The following is a 19,999-nucleotide window of genomic DNA, read 5'->3' on the forward strand; positions in this document are numbered from 1 at the left end:
TATGAGTCTATTATTTCGTAAAACTGTGATTATTTTGTAAATAAAGCACTAATTAGCATACTAGTATACCATAGACACATGTAATCATGTTATGAATAGTTCTATCATGATCTATGCCCTTCAAAACATGGGTCTAGACACCTTCATTTTTCAATTATCTGCAATATTGGCTGAGATATGTCAAAAATCGTTTTTTTGATAATGGCAGCAGTAATTTGCATAAAAATGGTATGTGGGACATTGTTTCAGCTTGGGGCCATAGCTAGTCATTTTCTACACATTTTTTCCAATCTAGAAACACTGATTAGAAGTATATCTCCGGGGGGGTGCAGGGGGACCTAGTCTTTTTTTGATAATGGCAGCAGTAATTTGCATAAAAATGGTATGTGGGACATTTTTTCAGCTTGGGGCCATAGCTAGTCATTTTCTACACATTGTTTCCAATCTAGAAACACTGATTAGAAGTATATCTCCGGGGGGTGCAGGGGGACCTAGTCTTCCTACTAGACTACAAGCATTATTGAATTATATGTAAGTTGGTGTCCGTTGGTGTCATTATAATGAACAGGTCTCGAGTCAATTTTTGAAAAAATTAAAGCCAAACCCACAATCAAACAAAAATTGAACGAATAAACAAGAAAGATGTCGTCCATGGCATTATACTTGTGAAATCCAGATAAACAATGGAAACAGGAATTTGATGATTTCGAAATTTGACCGAGCAAGTGTTTTACATGATATAATGTTATGCAAAGCAAATGTGGTTTACATATTTTCTGAATGTGGCCGAATAGGTGTTTTACATGTTTCAATTGGCCATGACCTTTGACAAAATTTAACCAAATTTTCCTCACATATACGACACATACAGTGCATTCAGAAAGTATTCAGACCCCTTCACTTCTTGCACATTTTGTTATGTTGCAGCCTTATGCTGAAATCGTTTAAATTCATTTTTTCCCTCATCAATCTCCACTCAATACCCCATAATGACAAAGAGAAAACAGGATTTTAGAAAGTTTTGCAAATTAATTAAAAAGAAAAAACTGAAATATCACATTGACATAAGTATTCATACCCTTTGCTATGACACTTCAAACTTACCTCAGGTGCCTCCCATTTCTCTTGATCATCTTTGAGATGTTTCTACACCTTGATTGGAGTCCACCAGCGGTAAATTCAATTGATTGGACATGATTTGGAAAGGCACACACCTGTCTATATAAGGTCTCACAGCTGACAATGCATATCAGAGCAAAAACCAAGCCATGAGGTCGATGGAATTGCCTGCAGAGCTCAGAGACAGGATTGTATCGAGGCACAGAGTTGTAGAGTCTACAAAGCCGCTTGGCTTTGCAGAAAAGCACCTAAAGGGCTCTCAGACTGTGTGAAACAAGATTCTGTGGTCTGATGAAACCAAGATTGAACTGTTTGGCTTCCGTCTGCCCACTCTGCCATAAAGCCCAGATAGGTGTAGTGTTGCAGTGATGGTTGTCCTTCTGGAAGTTTCTTCCATCTCCACACAGGATCTCTGGAGCTCAGCCAGAGTGACCATCGGGTTCTTGGTCACCTCTCTTACCAAGGCCCTTCGCCCCCGATTGCTCAGTTTGGCCGGGTGGCCAGCTCCAGGAAGAGTCCTGGTTGTTCCAAACTTCTTCCATTTAAGAATTATGGAGGCCACTGCACTCTTGGGAACCTTCAATGCAGCAGAATTTTTTTTGTAGGCTTCCCCAGATCTGTGCCTGGACACAATCCTGTCGAGTGTCGATTGATGAGGGAAAAAATGATTTTAAACGATTTCAGCATAAGGCTGCAACATAACAGTGGCGGATCCAGGAATTTCAAGACGGGGGAGGGGGGGGGGTGCATGACACTATTGGGCTGGGGGGGAGGTGAAGGGTGTTCTGGGGGTCCTCCCCCAGGAAATTAAAAAAATAATTATCGTCAGAAACGCCATTTCGTGCATTCTTGGAAGTTTCTGCAGTTCCTTGTGTTCTTCCCTGCTCCAACAGTTCAACAGATTCGCGATGACCAATGGTCAGATAGAGGAACTGGGGAAACAACTTGCCCAGCTGTTCCTTCTGCTATAAATTGATGAATTTTCTAGGTGTGTGCGTGTGTGTTCGTCTGTCTGTGGTGTGTGTGTGTGTGTGTGTGTGTGTGCGTGCGTGTGTGTGTGTGTGTGTGTGTGTGTGTGTGCGTGCGTGTGTGTGTGTGTATGTGTGTGTGTGTGTGTGTGTGTGTGTGTGTGTGTGTGTGTGTGTGTGTGTGTGTGTGTGTGTGTGTGTGTGTGTGTGTGTGTGTCTGTGGTGTGCATGCGTGCGGTATGTTTTTTGTGTAGTTCTACTGAAGCTTTCTGACATGGAATTTCTGATTTGTGTAGTTCTCGCGAAATGATTGTTATGATCTCCTGCGTTAATTCGGCTAATTAACTACAAATAATCCAGAAGAATTCCCGTGTTTCTAAACGCACGCCATGTTAAGGTGTATAGAGCAGCTTAATAGGTACTTCTATGGCATGCCATTCTCATTACTAAATAAATAACAAAAACAATGATAATATTTTACAAAGCACTTATTCCAACTCAAACACTGTAGCAGTGTAACAGGCAGGTGTGCTGCAAGGCCATGAAAGCCGATGAAAATTTGGTCCATTTGGACCAACGGGCTCACTCGTAGTTATGAAAGACCTGAGCACTCCCATAGTGTGAAATGATGGCGATGACAGACTGTGTGCTGGGCAAAGCCCGGCACCTCCATGCGCCGAGGTTGTGAAGCTCAAGGCAGGGGGTTCTCCCCACAAAAGAGATCACATAGGACAGCGGAATGTGAATTATTTTATTAATCGTACATTATGCTATTTTGGAACAGACGGCGCTTTTGTTTCTGAAAGAAAATGTCACATACATCATGTGGGGATATGGTGACGTCATGGTGTATGTTCATGAGGGCCAGAGATGCCATCCGACTTTCTCCCATGCAATTTCTCAGGTCGGTCTTCAGACGACGCAGGCAAAATGAGCGTTCGGCCTCACAGGAGCCGACAGGGAGGGTGCATCCAATATGGAGTAGGACTTTGATGGATGGAAATTCGTCTCCATCTACTGCGCAGAAACAATCCATGAATGTGCTTGGAAGCGTGTTGTTGGGCTTCCTTCTCCAAAACGTCTGCCAGTCTCTAGGCTCATTTATCAGTCCTGCGGGATGTTCCATGTCGTTTTTCCAACGCAACAGCTTCTGATGTCGGGCTGGAATGTCGCAGGTATCGGCGATTATTGCAGATGGCATCAGCAGAAACAGATCACTACCTTCCCGATTTTCAGCACAGAATCGGGTGTCCATTTCCTGGCTGAGGTGGTCGAGAAATGGATTGCACATGTTTCTGAGGCCGAAGAGCAAGGGAGTATTGGCCGCAGAGTTTGGACGATGGATTTGTCGTTGTACAACTCTCGGCATTGTGACATCACCTCCTACAGATTCTATCATGGTCTTAGCGTGATCGAACCACAGAGAGAATTCAGTTTCAGCATTTGACCGTAGTTGAGTGAGCGCGTCCTTGTTGTCGTCAAACATAGAGTATGCCTCCAGCACATCCATGCCGTTGCGTTGCAGAGGAGGGTGGGGGTGCGCACCCCCTGCACCCTCCTCCTGGATCGAAGGGGGGGTGCACACCCCCTGCACCCCCCCACCCCCTGGATCCGCTGCTGCATAACAAAATGTGAAAAAGTGAAGGGGTCTGAATACTTTCTGAATGCACTGTACGTACAATTAAGCTGTGTTCGTTTCATTTTGATATATTGAATAATTATTGAGGTTTGGTAACAATACATTTTCAAAAATGCCCATTTCATTATAATGGGGGTGAAATTGGTGTCATGGAAACCGTTGACATGTTGAAGCAGGTCTGTGACCCATTATGCAAATCCTGTTCAAATTTCAGTTAATAGGATGAAATTTGATTATTTTATGTGATCTTGAGATCCTTTTGACCTCAAACAATTAGCTTAATTGACCCAATATGCAAACCCTGTTCAATTATTTCGTCAATCAGATGAAAATTGATGATTTTATGCGATCTTGAACTTTTGATCTCAAAAACAATCTGCTTCTACGTTTTTATTGGCAAACCAATGCAATGACCCAATATGCAATTTCTGTTAAACCGAGCAGAGTACCCTTCCTCCAGGTGGGTGGGGGTTGTTCATTACTTGCTGAAAAAGTATGGTCTGTATATTGCAAGAGGACTCTCTAGATGTTTGTGCAGGTGTGTCTACAGGGTCTGCGGTGTCTAAGAGGATCTCAAGGGGCCTCAAAAGATCCAAACGGCCTAAAATGGTCCAAAAGTTCTAAGGGGTCTAAAGGGTATGGTCCAAACAGTAGTTGCAGGTGTAAAGGGCTTAAGGAGTCTAAGGGGGTGTAAAGTATCCAAAGAGAGTGTAATGGATCTAAAATGTCCAAGGGTTAAGGGATCCAAGTGGTCTAAAGGTCGTCAGGAGTATAAGGGATCTAAATGATCTTAAAAGGTCTAAATATCTTGAAAGGTCTAATAGTTCAAAAGGGGTCTAATATAGAAAGGTCTAATAGAAAGGTCTAATAGTTCAAATGGTCGCCACCATTTTAGCTCGTTAGCTTATATTTATATGCACAAATATTTTTGACCCTTAACTTCTTTTGAGTAGTATATGTACTCAAGGTCCAACTTATGTTCAAACTGTATGTAATTAATCGACATACTCACATGGGTTGACCGAGGCTTCACCTCGATGCAGGTTCACTGTCCTCCCATGTTTTTCAGTTTTATTTCCAGAATATACAGGTAATGGACAAAACATGGAAACAACAACAGAATGTCACTTAGTTGGATATTGGACCACCACATGCACCCAGGGCGGCATGAATACGATTTTATATTGAGACAACATTGGAATAGAACCGTTCTACAGGAATGTGGCACCATTCCTCCACAAGGAAGGCCACCAATTCACGGTTTTATAGAGTTGGAAACTGCTGTCTTGGGCACCTCTCCAAACAGTCCCACAAATGCTCTATAATGCTATGGTATATGGGATAGTGATTCGGCGATTGTGAGGGCCATGGAATATCAGTAACTTAGTCCTTGTGCTCCTCAACCCAACTGGTGACAACAAGTTGCATGTGGACTGGAGCCTTGATGTCCTAAAACACACCCCTCCCATCAGGAAAGAAATTCTGCATTGTGGGATGCAGATGACCACTCAAGAAGGTAAAATAGCACGCTGCAACAACCTTGCCTTGTAGTGGAATGAGTGGACCCAGGCCATGCCAGGAAAACATGATTCACATCATTATGGAACTGCCAGAACTTTTTACTGTTGGAACAAGGCACTCGTTGAGTTTCCTGTGCTGTCGTCATCAGTCCTTTCATCAAGCACATGGTGAAGGATGATTCATCAGGTCATATCATATTCCTCTGCTGCTCGGCAGTCCATTGCCTATACTCTTTGCACTAATGAACCCACAAACGGGCGTTGCCAGGTGTTATAAGTGGTTTGTGCAGAACAGCACGGCTATGGTATCCTGCCATGTGAAGTTCACTTCTGACCGTTTTTGATGACACAGGATACCCAGGACCCACGTTTACCTCTGCATACAGTTTATCCGCTATTGCTCTTCTGTTTCGCCTCTGTCCAGAATAATGCCCTTGCATCACTCTTCTCAAGTATGCACTTCCGCCCACTGTTGCTATTTGATGATGATGTTTTTTTTCTTTTTCTGACTGACATCACCTTCGAGACAGTTCCTCATGACATGTTAGCAATTTCTGCAGCCTTTGTCAATGAAGAACCTGCCAAACACACACCAACAACCAGAAAAATCTCCTGCGATGAAGTCAACTCCGAGGGCCTTTCACTCACTCACCGCAGGCAGGTTGGTGGTCTTTCTGTCTTCTACCGACTCCTCTCCGGCCTTGCTCCCCCAGCTCTCTCTGTGCTATGTCCCCCCAATATTCCTTCAGGTCGCACAAGATCTGCCTGCAACCCTCTTATGGTTAAACTGCCAAAGTCTAGGCTCTCTGCTCACCTTCACTCTTTCATTCCCCTTTTCTCCCGCCTCTGGAACAAACTCCCCCACTCCCTTCAATCCCACTCCTCCCTCCAGGTCTTTAAAACAGCTGTTCACCACCATCTCTTATCTTCCCCCATCGAAAACCTTGATCTTTTCTACCCCCGGTAATTCACCCCAGAGTCCTTGCAGTGTTCATATGTTTTATTCCTCTCCCACCTCCCCCCAAGTCCTCCCGATGTCCCTGCTCTCAAATGTTGTGTTTGTGTCCTTCCCCCTCTCTCCCCATCTTGTCTGCCGCTCCCCTTGTTTTTTGTGTTTTTGTGTCGATTTGTCTTTTTGTGTGATTAATGTCAGCTCTTTCACGAGCCTCGATCTTGTATACAAAAAAAGAAAAGAAAAAAAAAAGCCCCCAGTAGAGCGCACACCTCTGCAAGGCTCAGTTTGTTTTGCATACAACTGACAGGTCGGATCCAGATTCTGACCTGAACCAAAATCATCGAAGCTCTTGTTCTTGGCACATAACCAACTTATCCAGCTGTTTTTGTCATAACTCATCCACAACTATTTGAAATATTATGCTGTATATTGTTTTTTCCCCATCTCCCAATGGTGAAGAATAACTTAAAAATTATAGTAGCCGGATCCGGATCAAATCTTCACCAAAATCAAATAATTTCGTCCTTGTCACATCGCCAACCTCTCCACCAAATGTGTCTGAATACATCCACAACTTTTTGAGATACCCTGTTTACAAACAGACAGACAATGGTGAAAACATAACCTCTGCCTACCTTAAGTGGCGGAGGTAATTACACTGTGTAGTGTATATGGATATCAAGTCAATCAAATGAAAAGTGACGATTTGTGACCTTGATCTTTTGATCTATTTACATCAAAACAAATAGGTTTCCAGCTTCTTTCTCACTATCTCTATCCAGATGATTAAGTTTTGTGGTGGTCAGAGTAAAAATGTGATCTGTCGGCGATTCACAGAAAAACAGACCAAACAGCAGCCGAAACAGATGTCAGAATAACAGACCAGACCAAGCAAGATACTTGGGAATCTTCGATTTTGCAACAAATGATTATTGAGAAGGAAAAAAAATTATTCACAAAATACTGGCTGCAGTTGAGAACTCCATACTTTAAAATGAGTGGACCACCTCCTCTTACAATTGCTGAACAAGCAATTTATGCTCTTGTCTAATGTTTCGACCACCAAGTAGGTCTTCATATAGGACTGTGCAGCCATCATGTGCCATTTTTAATCCCTCTCCTCTGGTTTGCACCCTCTGTGCTCGCAGCCCTCTGATCCTCCCCAGTTCCTTCCATGAAACATTTGTTCCTCCAGTTATTACAACCCACTTAAACTAACAATCAGCAACTATCAAGGATGCCTCTTCACGGTGGTTGTACCACAACTCCTCTCTCCCCCAACGCAAGTCAGGGGCCAAATCTTCCACATTCTTCCCTGCTGCCCGGATTCGACAGTGTAGTCAGAGTGCCGAGCAGTCCCCATGGACCGGCCCTTTTCCTCTTGTCTCTTCTCTCTATCTCTGTCATGGCCCTGACTTCGTGAATGCGGGGATACACCTTCCTGGATGTATGGGTCTCCAGACTGTGTCGCTCCTTGGTGATCGATCGGCTGTCTCCGTGCCGCCAGCTTGTTCGAGAAAATTGTCTGTGGCTATGCAAACGGCAAGAACAATAACAACAACAACAACACCCACAATCAAGGCCGACTGCCCGCCTCCACTCTTTTGTGATTTTCTCCTATTTTGGAGCCACCTGACCCTTTCTCTCCAGGGCTTCAATTTCATGGTACATTTCCATCTCCTGCCATCCGCCATCCCGACGTACAATGTGACTGTTCTACCACTATTCACCCTTCCTCACCAGCCCTCTTACTTGAATGCAACTTTCTTTCCCTCCTCTATTGTCTGTTTTTGTCTTCATTCATTCCATTTCTTGTTACATCATGAAGAGTTATTTTTCTTATGAACATTTAAATAACACAGTCAGATCACCAGAAAAATCTATATAGGAGGTGAGGAAGGGCAGTTTGAGGAGCTCCAAGGAGGAGTAGAGGAAGTGAATAAACAGCGAGGAAAGATAAAAGAAGATAAAGCTCCAGGACTAGATGGTATGCATTTCCAAGAGGATAGCACAAACATGGATAGCTCGCCCTGCCTTGGAAATACCAGGATGACAGTTTCTACCTGAATTGAGATTCAAACTTGGATAAACAGTGGAGAGGTGAGTGTGATTACCTCAAGGCCATTCAACCAGGCCTGGGATGGGTAACAATAAGATGAAAAATCGTTCAGAGACCGAGGACTTGACGGAATGTACTTTTTTATTGGCCATTTTGGACAAATATGGCGGATGAACCACGTGACCAATGATGTCATCATTATTTGTTTTCTAAACTAATTTATTCCTTGATGATGCTCAAGAAATTTCATCTTGATCGGATGAAGTTTTGTACTTGTCGAATTATGACGTCATAATGGAGGCACCTATGACATCATCATTAACATATTTTATTCCCCATGTAGAGTTCTTTACAATGAGCCATGTCTCAATTTTTTCTATGCAGCACTTTCAGAGATATTGAGGTGCAAAGAGTTTTTCTGTTTTCCCAAGATGGCGGCCGAACCACGTGACCGATGACGTCATCATTATTTTTTTTCTCCACCAGTTTATGCCGACATGGTGCTCAATAAATTGCATCTTGATCGGATGAAGTCTTGTACTTGTCGAATTATGACATCATAATGGAGGCACCAATGACGTCATCATTAACATATTTTGTTCCCCATGGAGAGTTCTTTACAATGAGCCATGTCTCAATTTTGTCTATTCAGCACATTCGGAGATATAGAGGTGCAAAGTTTTTCGGTTTTTCCAAAATGGCGGCCGAACCACATGACCGATGACATCATCATTCTTCTTTTTTTTCTCCACCAGTTTATGCCATGATGTCGCTCAAGAAATTTCATCTTGATTGGATGGGGTTTTGTTCTTGTCGAATTATCAAATTATAACGTCATAATGGAGGCCTTGGGCCGAGGGAGTTAAAAATTGGGCACAGTCTATTCCAGGGCAAGACAAATATGTGTGTAAAGTTCTGCGATTCTACGTGCAACGGTGTAGACGTAGTACTGCGAACAAACAGACAGACAGACAAACAGATGAAAAATCGGTCAGAGACCAAGGACTTGCCTGAATGTACTTTTTTATCGGCCATTTTGGACAAACATGGTGTCCGAGCCACGTGACCGATAACGTCATTATTTGTTTTCTAAACTAATTTATTCCTTGGTGATGCTCAAGAAATTTCATCTTGATCGGTTGAAGTTTTGTACTTGTCGAATTATGACATCATAATGGAGGCACTTATGACATCATCATTAACATATTTTATTCCCCTTGGAGAGTTCTTTGCAATGAGCCATGTCTCAATTTTTTATATTCAGCAGTTTTGGAGATACAGAGGTGCAATTTTTTCCGTTTTTCCAAGATGGCGGCCGAACCACGTGACCGATGATGTCATCATTTTTTTTTTCTCCACCAGTTTATGCCGACATGGCGCTCAATAAATTGCATCTTGATCGGATGAAGTTTTGTACTTGTCAAATTATGACATCATAATGGAGGCACCAATTACATCATTAACATTATATTCCCCATGGAGAGTTCTTTACAATGAGCCATGTCTCAATTTTTTCTATTCAGCACTTTCGGAGATATAGAGGTGCAAAGTTTTTTGCTTTTTCCAAGATGGCGCCCGAACCACGTGACCGATGACGTTATCATTATTTTTTTCTCCACCAGTTTAGGTCGTCATGTCGCTCAAGAAATTGCATCTTGATTGGATGAAGTTTTGTACTTGTTGAATCATCAAATTATGACGTCATAATGTAGGCCTTGGGCCCAGAGAGTTAAAAATTTGCCACAGTCTATTCCAGGGCAAGACAAATATGTGTGTAAAGTTTGGCGATTCTCAGTGCAACGATGTAGATGTAGTGCTGCGCACAAACAGACGGAAAGACAGACAGATGAAAAATCAGTCAGACCGAGGACTTGCTGGAATGTACATTTTTATTGGCCATGTTGGACAAATATGGCGGCCAGACCACGTGTCTGATGACATCATTATTATTTGTTTTTGAAACTAATTTATTCCCAGATTATGCTCAAGAAATTTCATCTTGATCGGATGAAGTTTTGTATTTGTCGAATTGTGATGTCATAATGGAGTCGCCTATACCATCATCATTAACATATTTTATTCCACATGGAGAGTTCTTTAGAATGAGCCATGTTTCAATTTTTGCTATACAGCACTTTCAGAGATATAGAGGTGCAAAGTTTTTCCGTTTATCCAAGATGGCGGCCGAACCATGAGACCAATGACGTCATTATTTGTTTTCTAAACTAATTTATTCCTTGACGATGCTCAAGAAATCGAATCTTGATCAGATGAAATTTTGTCCTTGTCGAATTATGACGTCACAATGGAGGCACCAACAACATCATCATTAACATATTTTATTCCCCATGGAGAGTTCTTTACAATGAGCCATGTCTCAATTTTTTCTATTCAGCACTTTCGGAGATATAGAGGTGCAAAGTTTTTTGGTTTTTCCAAGATGGCGGCCGAACCACGTGACCGATGACGTCATCATTTATTTTTTTTCTCCACCAGTTTATGCCGTCATGTCGCTTAAGAAATTGCATCTTGATTGGGTGAAATTTTGTTTTTGTCGAATTATCAAATTATGATATCATAATGGAGGCCTTGGGCCGAGAGAGTTAAAAATTGGGCAGAGTCTATTCCAGGTCAAGACAAATATGTGTGTAAAGTTTGGCGATTCTATGTGCAATGGTGTAGACGTAGTACTCCGAACAAACAGACAGACAGATGAAAAATCGGTCAGAGACCGAGGACTTGCCAGAATGCACTTTTTTATCGGCCATTTTGGACAAATATGGTGTCTGAGCCACATGACCGATAACGTCATTATTTGTTTTCTAAACTAATTTATTCCGTGATGATGCTCAAGAAATTTCATCTTGATCGGTTGAAGTTTTGTACTTGTCGAATTATGACATCATAATGGAGGCACTTATGACATCATCATTAACATATTTTATTCCCCTTGTAGAGTTCTTTGCAATGAGCCATGTCTCAATTTTTTATATTCAGCAGTTTTGGAGATACAGAGGTGCAATTTTTTCCGTTTTTCCAAGATGGCGGACGAACCACGTGACCGATGATGTCATCATTTTTTTTTTTTCTCCACCAGTTTATGCCGACATGGCACTCAATAAATTGCATCTTGATCGGATGAAGTTTTGTACTTGTCAAATTATGACATCATAATGGAGGCACCAATTACATCATTAACATTATATTCCCCATGGAGAGTTCTTTACAATGAGCCATGTCTCAATTTTTTCTATTCAGCACTTTCGGAGATATAGAGGTGCAAAGTTTTTTGCTTTTTCCAAGATGGCGCCCGAACCACGTGACCGATGACGTTATCATTATTTTTTTCTCCACCAGTTTAGGTCGTCATGTCGCTCAAGAAATTGCATCTTGATTGGATGAAGTTTTGTACTTGTTGACTCATCAAATTATGACGTCATAATGTAGGCCTTGGGCCCAGAGAGTTAAAAATTTGCCACAGTCTATTCCCGGGCAAGACAAATATGTGTGTAAAGTTTGGCGATTCTCGGTGCAACGATGTAGATGTAGTGCTGCGCACAAACAGACGGAAGGACAGACAGATGAAAAATCGGTCAGAGACCGAGGACTTGCTGGAATGTACTTTTTTATCGGCCATGTTGGACAAATATGGCGGCCAGACCACGTGTCTGATGACATCATTATTATTTGTTTTCGAAACTAATTTATTCCCAGATTATGCTCAAGAAATTTCATCTTGATCGGATGAAGTTTTGTACTTGTCGAATTATGACGTCATAATGGAGGCACCTATGACATCATCATTAACATATTTTATTCCCCATGTAGAGTTCTTTACAATGAGCCATGTCTCAATTTTTTCTATGCAGCACTTTCAGAGATATTGAGGTGCAAAGAGTTTTTCTGTTTTTCCAAGATGGCGGCCGAACCACGTGACCATTGACGTCATCAATTGGGCACAGTCTATTCCAGGGCAAGACAATATGTGTGTAAAGTTTGGCGATTCTACGTGCAACGGTGTAGACGTAGTACTGCGAACAAACAGACAGACAGACAGACAGACAGACAGACCAACAGACAAACCAACTGAACAACATATTTGCCGGAATCTTTCCGGCACGTATCAAACAGACAATCAGACAAACAGAAAAATCAGTCTCTAAAAATCAGAGACCGAGGACTTGCCGGAATGTACTTTTTATCGGCCATTTTGGACAAATATGGTGGTCGAACCACGTGACCGATGACGTCATCATTATTTGTTTTATAAACTAATTTATTCCTTGATGATGCTCAAGAAATTTCATCTTGATCGGATGAAGTTTTGTACTTGGCGAATTATGACGTCATAATGGAGGCACCTATGACATCATCATTAACATATTTTCTTCTTTACAATGAGAATGAGAGTTCTTTACAATGAGCCATGTCTCAATTTTTTCTCTTCAGCACTTTCGGAGATATAGAGGTGCAAAGTTTTTTGGTTTTTCCAAATTGGCGGCCGAACCACGTGACCAATGACGTCATCAATTGGGCACAGTCTATTTCAGGGCAAGACAATATGTGTGTAAAGTTTGGCGATTATACGTGCAACGGTGTAGACGTAGTACTGCGAACAGACAAACAAACAGACAGACAGACAGACAGACAAACAGACAAACCAACCGATCAACATACTTGCCGGAATCTTTTCCGGCACATAACAAACAGAGAAACAGACAAACAGACAAACCAACCGATCAACATACTTGCCGGAATCTTTTCCGGCAAGTAAAAATCGGGACAACATGATGCAAGGGGCAGTTTTTGCGTGCATGACACAGAAGAAGGATGTAAGTGTAGTAATATATACATGGGGTAAGCATTTACAGCACAGGGGCAGGTAGCTATAGGTAAAGCTAATCGGGTTTAGGTTGTCTGAGATATTTATACTATTAATTTGAAATTAGTCTCTGGCTTTGACACCAAAGCAAATTTTTATTACAGACCCAAGGATTCTAAAAGCTACATATATTGAAAAAAAAAAAGTTTTGAATTTGTGCCTCCTTTGTTCCTCTTTTTCCTGCCTGTGGAATGAACTTCCACATCCTCTTCAATCTTATTTTTCCCTCCAGGTCTTCAAGCCAGCTGTTCACCCCCATCTAAGATCGTCGCCAATCCAAAACCATGATCTTTTCTACCCTCGTTAATCCCACCCAAATGCCTCCTAATTTTCCAGTTTTTCCTTCTTGGGAATTTCCCTCTCCATGTACGGATGTTTTTGTATGTTTCGTCCTGATCTGTTCAGTGTACTAGCTCTTCCTTGAGCCTAGGCTCGATGACAGAAGACGCCATTTGCATTTTTCCGGCTTCATCGCGACCCCGTTTATAATCCCGTGCGGGCATAGGCCACTTGCTCGTAAATTATAAATCCAAAGAGGTCATGGTCATAGTGTACAGGAATGTAGTGATACTTAATCTGGAATATTAACGACAGTTTTGGTCACCCCATCAAAGGAAGGACATAGCCCCGATAGAGAGGGTTCAGCGACGAGATTTATTCTGGGCCGAGCTAGATAAACTGTGAGAAACAGCTGAAGGAGACCTGCCTTTATATATTGGAAAGGAGGTGTTTACGAAGAGATCTGATGGAGATGTTTAAGACAATGAAGGGTATCGACAAAATGAGGGGAAACGTTTTTCAGCAGAGTGAAGAGTGACCAGATACAGAGCCACAGTCGAATAATTAATATATTTTAGTCCGGCTGGGGTCTTTCACTTGGAGAGGAGCTAATACATGGAATCGTCTCTCTGGGATGGTAGCAGCAGCAGAAACGGTAGATAGATCAAAGGTTCAATTAGATAGGTACCTGTGAAGCATTTGGAATAGAGTAGTACAGGGATATTGGGAGGACATAGCAGTATAGCTGGGGTAAGGATGGGTGATTGTAAACATGTGGTGATTGAAGTCTATGAGAGGGTCTTATCAAATGGTGTATGTGCTGTGTTGGTGTTTATGCTGCACTGTTAATAAGAATAATAATAACAATAATAATTCATAATAATAATTATAAAATCTACCATACAGGGTTGGTTTGCTGGGAGGAACCTGGCTGTTTCACAAGTAACCACCAAGTACCTCTTGTGGGTGGATGATGACTTTATATTCACAAAGGACACCAAATTGGAAAAGTTCATCACCGTATTGGAAGAGACTACAATGGACTTGGTGAGGACACAGTCTCGTTCATCTTTGTTTTGTTTACCCAAGTGTGACATTTATCGTTGTGTTTACAGGCTTTGATAGGGTTACCCCTTAAAACCACAAGAATGATTAAGCAGAGAAAAGCTCCTTGACTTGTATGTTCAAATATGCCCAATTCCGTATTTACAAGGGATCTAAATGGAAAGACGGATGATGCCTAATAAAGCACACCAACACAATATTAACACAATCAAGGAAAGCATTCAACAACAATCCAGCAGGCCACCTATCAGTGAGTCCTTTTTGTCCCCTGCCCCTCTGACAAGGTCGGAGACGGGCGACATGAAAATGAACTCCATCCGACTGACCGATCATCCATATATGTACTTTTGTGTACGTGATATTTCAAAAAACGTTGAACATTTACCTTTCATGAAACAGATATCTATTCCTATTTGGGAGGACATCACTATTGGGCGAGATAGCTCAGTTCTCAGTTGGTAGAGTGCTGAGTAGTTGGTTTTCATGTCCCAGTTTCAAGTGAGGCTGATGTATGACTCAAATTTTCTGATCTCATTTAAAGGGATTAATAATCCCGTCAAATACCAAATAAGGTACATGAGAATTTGAACGGGCGCTACTCATAAATAAATAAATAAATATATAGATCCAACTCAACATCTCCTCCATCTGCAGCTCCCTCTGTGCACACCTTACACTTGAATGTAGCTGCCACACTGGTTAATGACCCTCTCAGACCACTACATTTTTGATGAACCCACTCAGCGCACATTGTACATTGAATGGAGTTCACTCCGACACCCTTCCTGCACACAGCACATGGCCACTTCCCAGTTCTTTCCACCTCACCACATGCTTTACCACTTGCCATCACCTTCGTCTTTCCGATATTCATCTTCAGACCTTTTGTCTCCATACATTCCTTCTACTTGTTCATCTTCTCCTTCAGTCCATCCATACTTTCCGCAATCAACACCAGATCATCTGCATACAACAACTCCCACGGCAAACCCTCCTTTACGTTCCGAGCCAGCACCTCCATCACAGCTACAAATAGTAGTGGACTTAGTACCGACCCCTGATGCACTCCCATCTTTACCTCAAACTCACCACTGTTCCCGTCCTTCGTCCAGGGAACAGCTGTGCACGCTCTTTCGTACGTTGGCATTACCACTCTGATCAACCATTCCTCCACTCCTAACTTCCTCAATGGCCATGTCACTACTTCGCGTGTAACCCTATCGAATGCTTTCTCCAGATCAACAAACCCAAGAAACAACTTCTTCCTCTTCTCCATCTACTTCTCCTGCAACTGCCTTACAATAAAAAGTGCGTCTGTCGTTCCTCTTCCTGGCATAAATCCAAACTGCATTTCGTCAATCTTCACTTTCTTACTTATCCTCCACTCCAACACCCTTTCCAATACCTTCATTCCATGCTCCAATAACTTTATCGCTCGGTACTAGCCACACTCCAGAGGGTCACCTTTCCCCTTGTATAGAGGGACGAGGATACTCAGTTCCCAATCCACTGGAATGCGGCCTTCCTTCACCACCACATTACAGATCTCTGTCATTCTCTTCACACCCCAACTTCCTGCTGCCTTCAACATATCTCCCACAACTCCCGTCAGCCCTCCCGCTTTTCTACTCTTCATTGCTTTTATCGCTTCCTCAACTTCCTTCTCAGTTATCTTCTCTGCCGGTCCTAAAACTGGGTTACTCTCTATGTTGCCATCCCATTCATTCTCTGTATTCAACAGCATTTCCATATATCTTTTCCATCTTCCTTTAATTCCATCTGGGTCGACAACGATTTGTCCCACTTCATCCTTCAAGCAACTCACCCACATCACATCACACCTCTCTTTCGCTATCTGCTTTGCAATCCTGAATACTGCTCTCTGACCCTCTTCCGAATCCAAGCGTTCTCCGAACATTTTCCTGAATGCCTCCTGCGCCTTTGCTACCTCTTTCTTTGCAGCCTTCTTGGCTGCCATGTAACTTTCATGCTCTGCTGTTTCTGCTCCCGTACCCTTCGCCCTCTGCCACTCCTTGAACTTCTTCCTCTTCTCGTCAATCCTCTTTCCAACTTCATCATCCCACCACCATGTTTCCGAGTACCTCGGTGGTCCTTTTATCCATCCACATACCTCACCAACGGCTCCCAACAGACTAGCTTTCATTGACATCCAACCACTTTCAAGCTCAACCACATCATCTTCTACCCTACTCAGCTTCTCTTTTAATGCCTCCCTTACTGTCACCTCTTTCAACCTCCACACCTTCATTCTCGGTTGGTACTTCACCCGCCGAGCTCTCCTCGCACCTTTCACCCTTATGTTGCAGACAACCAAGTGGTGCTGTGAAACAGCCTCCTCCCCCGGGATCACCTTTGTGTCCTGGAGGTGCCCCCTATCTCACCTACGCACCATCAGGTAGTCAACGGTTGTCGTTGACCCACCTGACGTGTATGTAACAAGCTTATTATCCTCTTTCTGGAACTGAGTATTACAAATCAACAAATCAGCTCCATCAGCAAACTCCAAAATCCTTTCACCTTCTCCATTTCTAACACCATATCCGTAAACCCCATGAACTCCCTCAAAACCACCCATACTCCTTCCCACATGTCCAAGTCCATTTAGGTCTCCCCCTACCACAACAACTTCCTCATCTTTCACGTTTTCCATCAGCTTCTCTATCGCACACCAGAACTTGTCCTGCTCTTCATCGCTCTGACCAACTTGCGGAGCATATTCCGAGATGACGTTCACCAAGAGCTTTCCAATCATCATTTTCACCATCATCAACCTATCACTCACTCTAGTCACACTCACCACACTGTCTACAAACTCCTCAGAAAACAGGACACCAACACCATTCACGCCCTCCAGGCACCCTTGCCACACAAACTTGTATTTCTGTCCCTGCCTACCCTTCACCATTCTCACACCACTTCCCTTCCATCTCGTCTCTTGCACACAACATATGTCCACTCTTCTTCTGACCAATACTTCCACCACTTCTCCTGATCTCCCTGTCATTGTCCCTAAATTCCACGTCCCAAACCTCAGAAACCGATCTCCACTTCGGGCTGTACCCTGCCCATATGTAGTTGTAATTGTCATGGTTCTCTTTTTGAGGCAATGTTTAAAAAAAAAACAATTAAAAAAAAGGGAAAAAAAAAACATTGCCCCAAAAAAAGAGAATATATTGATATTGAATATATTAATATTGAATATATTAATATATATTAATATGACCCTAATATATATATATTAAATAATATAATATATTGTTACGGATCCGGGGGACGGCACTCCCGTTAGCAAGGGGGGGTTAATTCCCTTGTCCTGTTAAGCTGGCCGTCCGACCGGTCCTGGGGGTATCTCGCCACTCCCGGTCAGCGCTGAATAGGGTAGTAGGCCAATTCTTCCTATGACCTAAGTACCAGCGCCTTCCGGTAAGCGAGGAAATACTCCCGCCCGGGCAGCAGCGTAATGGATGGATTGCGCCGAGCGAAGCGAGCTGCGACGCGGCCGTTAACCAAAGACTAAACGCGGTTAAAAGCGGTCCGGCCAAAATCGCGCCACAGGTACTCAATTGGGAAAAGACAAAGATGATCGGACGAGAATGAAACCAAAGCAATAAGGAGGAACAGGGGTTTATTAATTATTTACCACAAACCAAAGGAAGAGCAGGAACGAAAGTAATATGAAGAAGAAGAAGACACAGCGCAAATCCTTAAACAGTCTTACTTATACCCAGGACAATACAGACAGCACAAACACACGTACACGAATGGGGATTGCAGGCAGGAATGGCTGGAGGGATGAGAGGGGCAGACGGTCCATAGAGCGGGCGGGCAGGGAGGTCCGGGGATCGCGGCACGACGTCAAGGTCCCGCTTGAACGTCCACGCTCCGGTTCAGTGGCGAAAAAACAGGGCAGGCAGCGCGGTTGGTATCGCCCACGAGCGTGCCGACTCTCACACGCCGCAGGATGTTCGCGCCAAGAATGAATGTTCGATGTTCACTCCTCTCTCCCTCCACTCTCTTACTCCAACTCAACTTCTCATTTCGTGCTCCCTCACTCATTTGCGTAAGCAGTCCCTCACTCCTTCTTTTATTGCCCTCCCGGAAATCAAACCACGGGCTACGAGGGCACGCCTACTGGTTGGCTCACCTCGGCGCTGGTTGGTTGGTAAGGGCTCTCTGACTCCACCTTTGATGATGAGTTGGTGCCACGCCCGTGATCCGGCGGCTCCTCCCCCCTTCTTCTCCGTTCTTGGCCTCATGCGTAATGGAGTTTTGGTGGTGTGATGCCAACAAAACAGCCCAATGCAACGGCAGCGAACGCCGCCTAACTTGCACTTTAAAGAGATGATTGGGGAAGTCGAAGGGGGCCTATCTTATTTGATTGATGCAACGTAGAGTCAACTATTGGAAACACAGCCTTACCTGGAACACACAATAATGAAATAACTACGAAGAGGGCCGATGATTCGCTACGTGTTGCAATGTGGACTAACTAGGGGACGACCTTTGACCTTTACAAGAAATGGAGGTATTTACAAAAATAATTATTTACAAAGGGTATATTTACAACTATTTACAAGTGCAGGGTTCTCAAAACCCTAACAATATATAATATTAATATATTAATATAATATATATTAATATATATTAATATAATATATCAAGAATATATTAATATTGATAGATAAATGTGATATAATATAACAAGTATCATGAAACATTTACATTTTGTAGTCCATTGTATAATTTAAACAAACATAAATGCAAATTTCGCATGTGGAAAAAGTAAGTACACCCCTACATTTATCACCAACTCAAATACCTAAAATTAGAATCAGGTGCACCAGCTCAGGTGCAAAAGATGAGAACATCGTTCGAGAGGATCTTGGAGGAACCTGTCTTATTTAAACCTCAGACATTTAGTTTGGTTTGCTCTTTGTTGTTGAAGTGTGCGGCATCACTATGCCTAGATCAAAAGAGCTCTCTGAGGCCTTCAGAAAGAAGGTTGTAGATGCCTATGAGTCTGGGAAGGGATTTAAAAAGATCTCCAACAATTTGAAATCAATCATTCGACTGTCCGGAAGATCATCGACAAGTGGAGAAGATTCCAAACAACTGCCAACTTGTTCAGGCCAGGCCGCCCCAGCAAGTTCAGCCTGAGAGCAGACCGCAAGATGATGAAAGAAGTCTCTAAGAATAATGAGAACTAGCCGAAACCCGTGGAACATCCACGGAAGGGAGGATGTGGTGTATGGATAGAGTGTACCATTATGGATGGCATAGGGGATTTGCTTGTCCGAGTAAGAGTGAGGAAGAAAGATGAGAATGAAGAGTGCATATATGAACAACGTATTTATTGCAATCTACTTAAATGACAACACTACGATATACTTTTGAAAAATGAATGGATTCATAATAGGAATCGGCATAGCACCACTCTGGGATTGTCCACTCAGTGGACGGCTTGCTGTCGCCTTCGCCTGTCCAATCAGCAG

At 42.9% G+C, this 19,999-nt stretch overlaps 1 protein-coding gene across 3 annotated transcripts in view; it reads left to right on the forward strand.

Moving 5' to 3' along the window:
- The window catches only part of LOC144888253 (beta-1,4 N-acetylgalactosaminyltransferase 1-like), a 219,810-nt gene that overhangs the window by 175,537 nt on the left and 24,274 nt on the right, over positions 1 to 19,999 (forward strand). For all 3 annotated transcript variants that reach the window (XM_078780456.1, XM_078780457.1, XM_078780458.1), the window contains one exon: positions 14,328 to 14,468. In XM_078780456.1, the coding sequence (XP_078636582.1) occupies positions 14,328 to 14,468 (141 nt within the window). The remainder of the gene's footprint in view (positions 1 to 14,327; positions 14,469 to 19,999) is intronic.

This window comes from Myxine glutinosa, chromosome 6, assembly GCF_964187855.1.
Source record: "Myxine glutinosa chromosome 6, kmMyxGlut1.1, whole genome shotgun sequence".
Lineage (NCBI taxonomy): Eukaryota > Metazoa > Chordata > Myxini > Myxiniformes > Myxinidae > Myxine > Myxine glutinosa.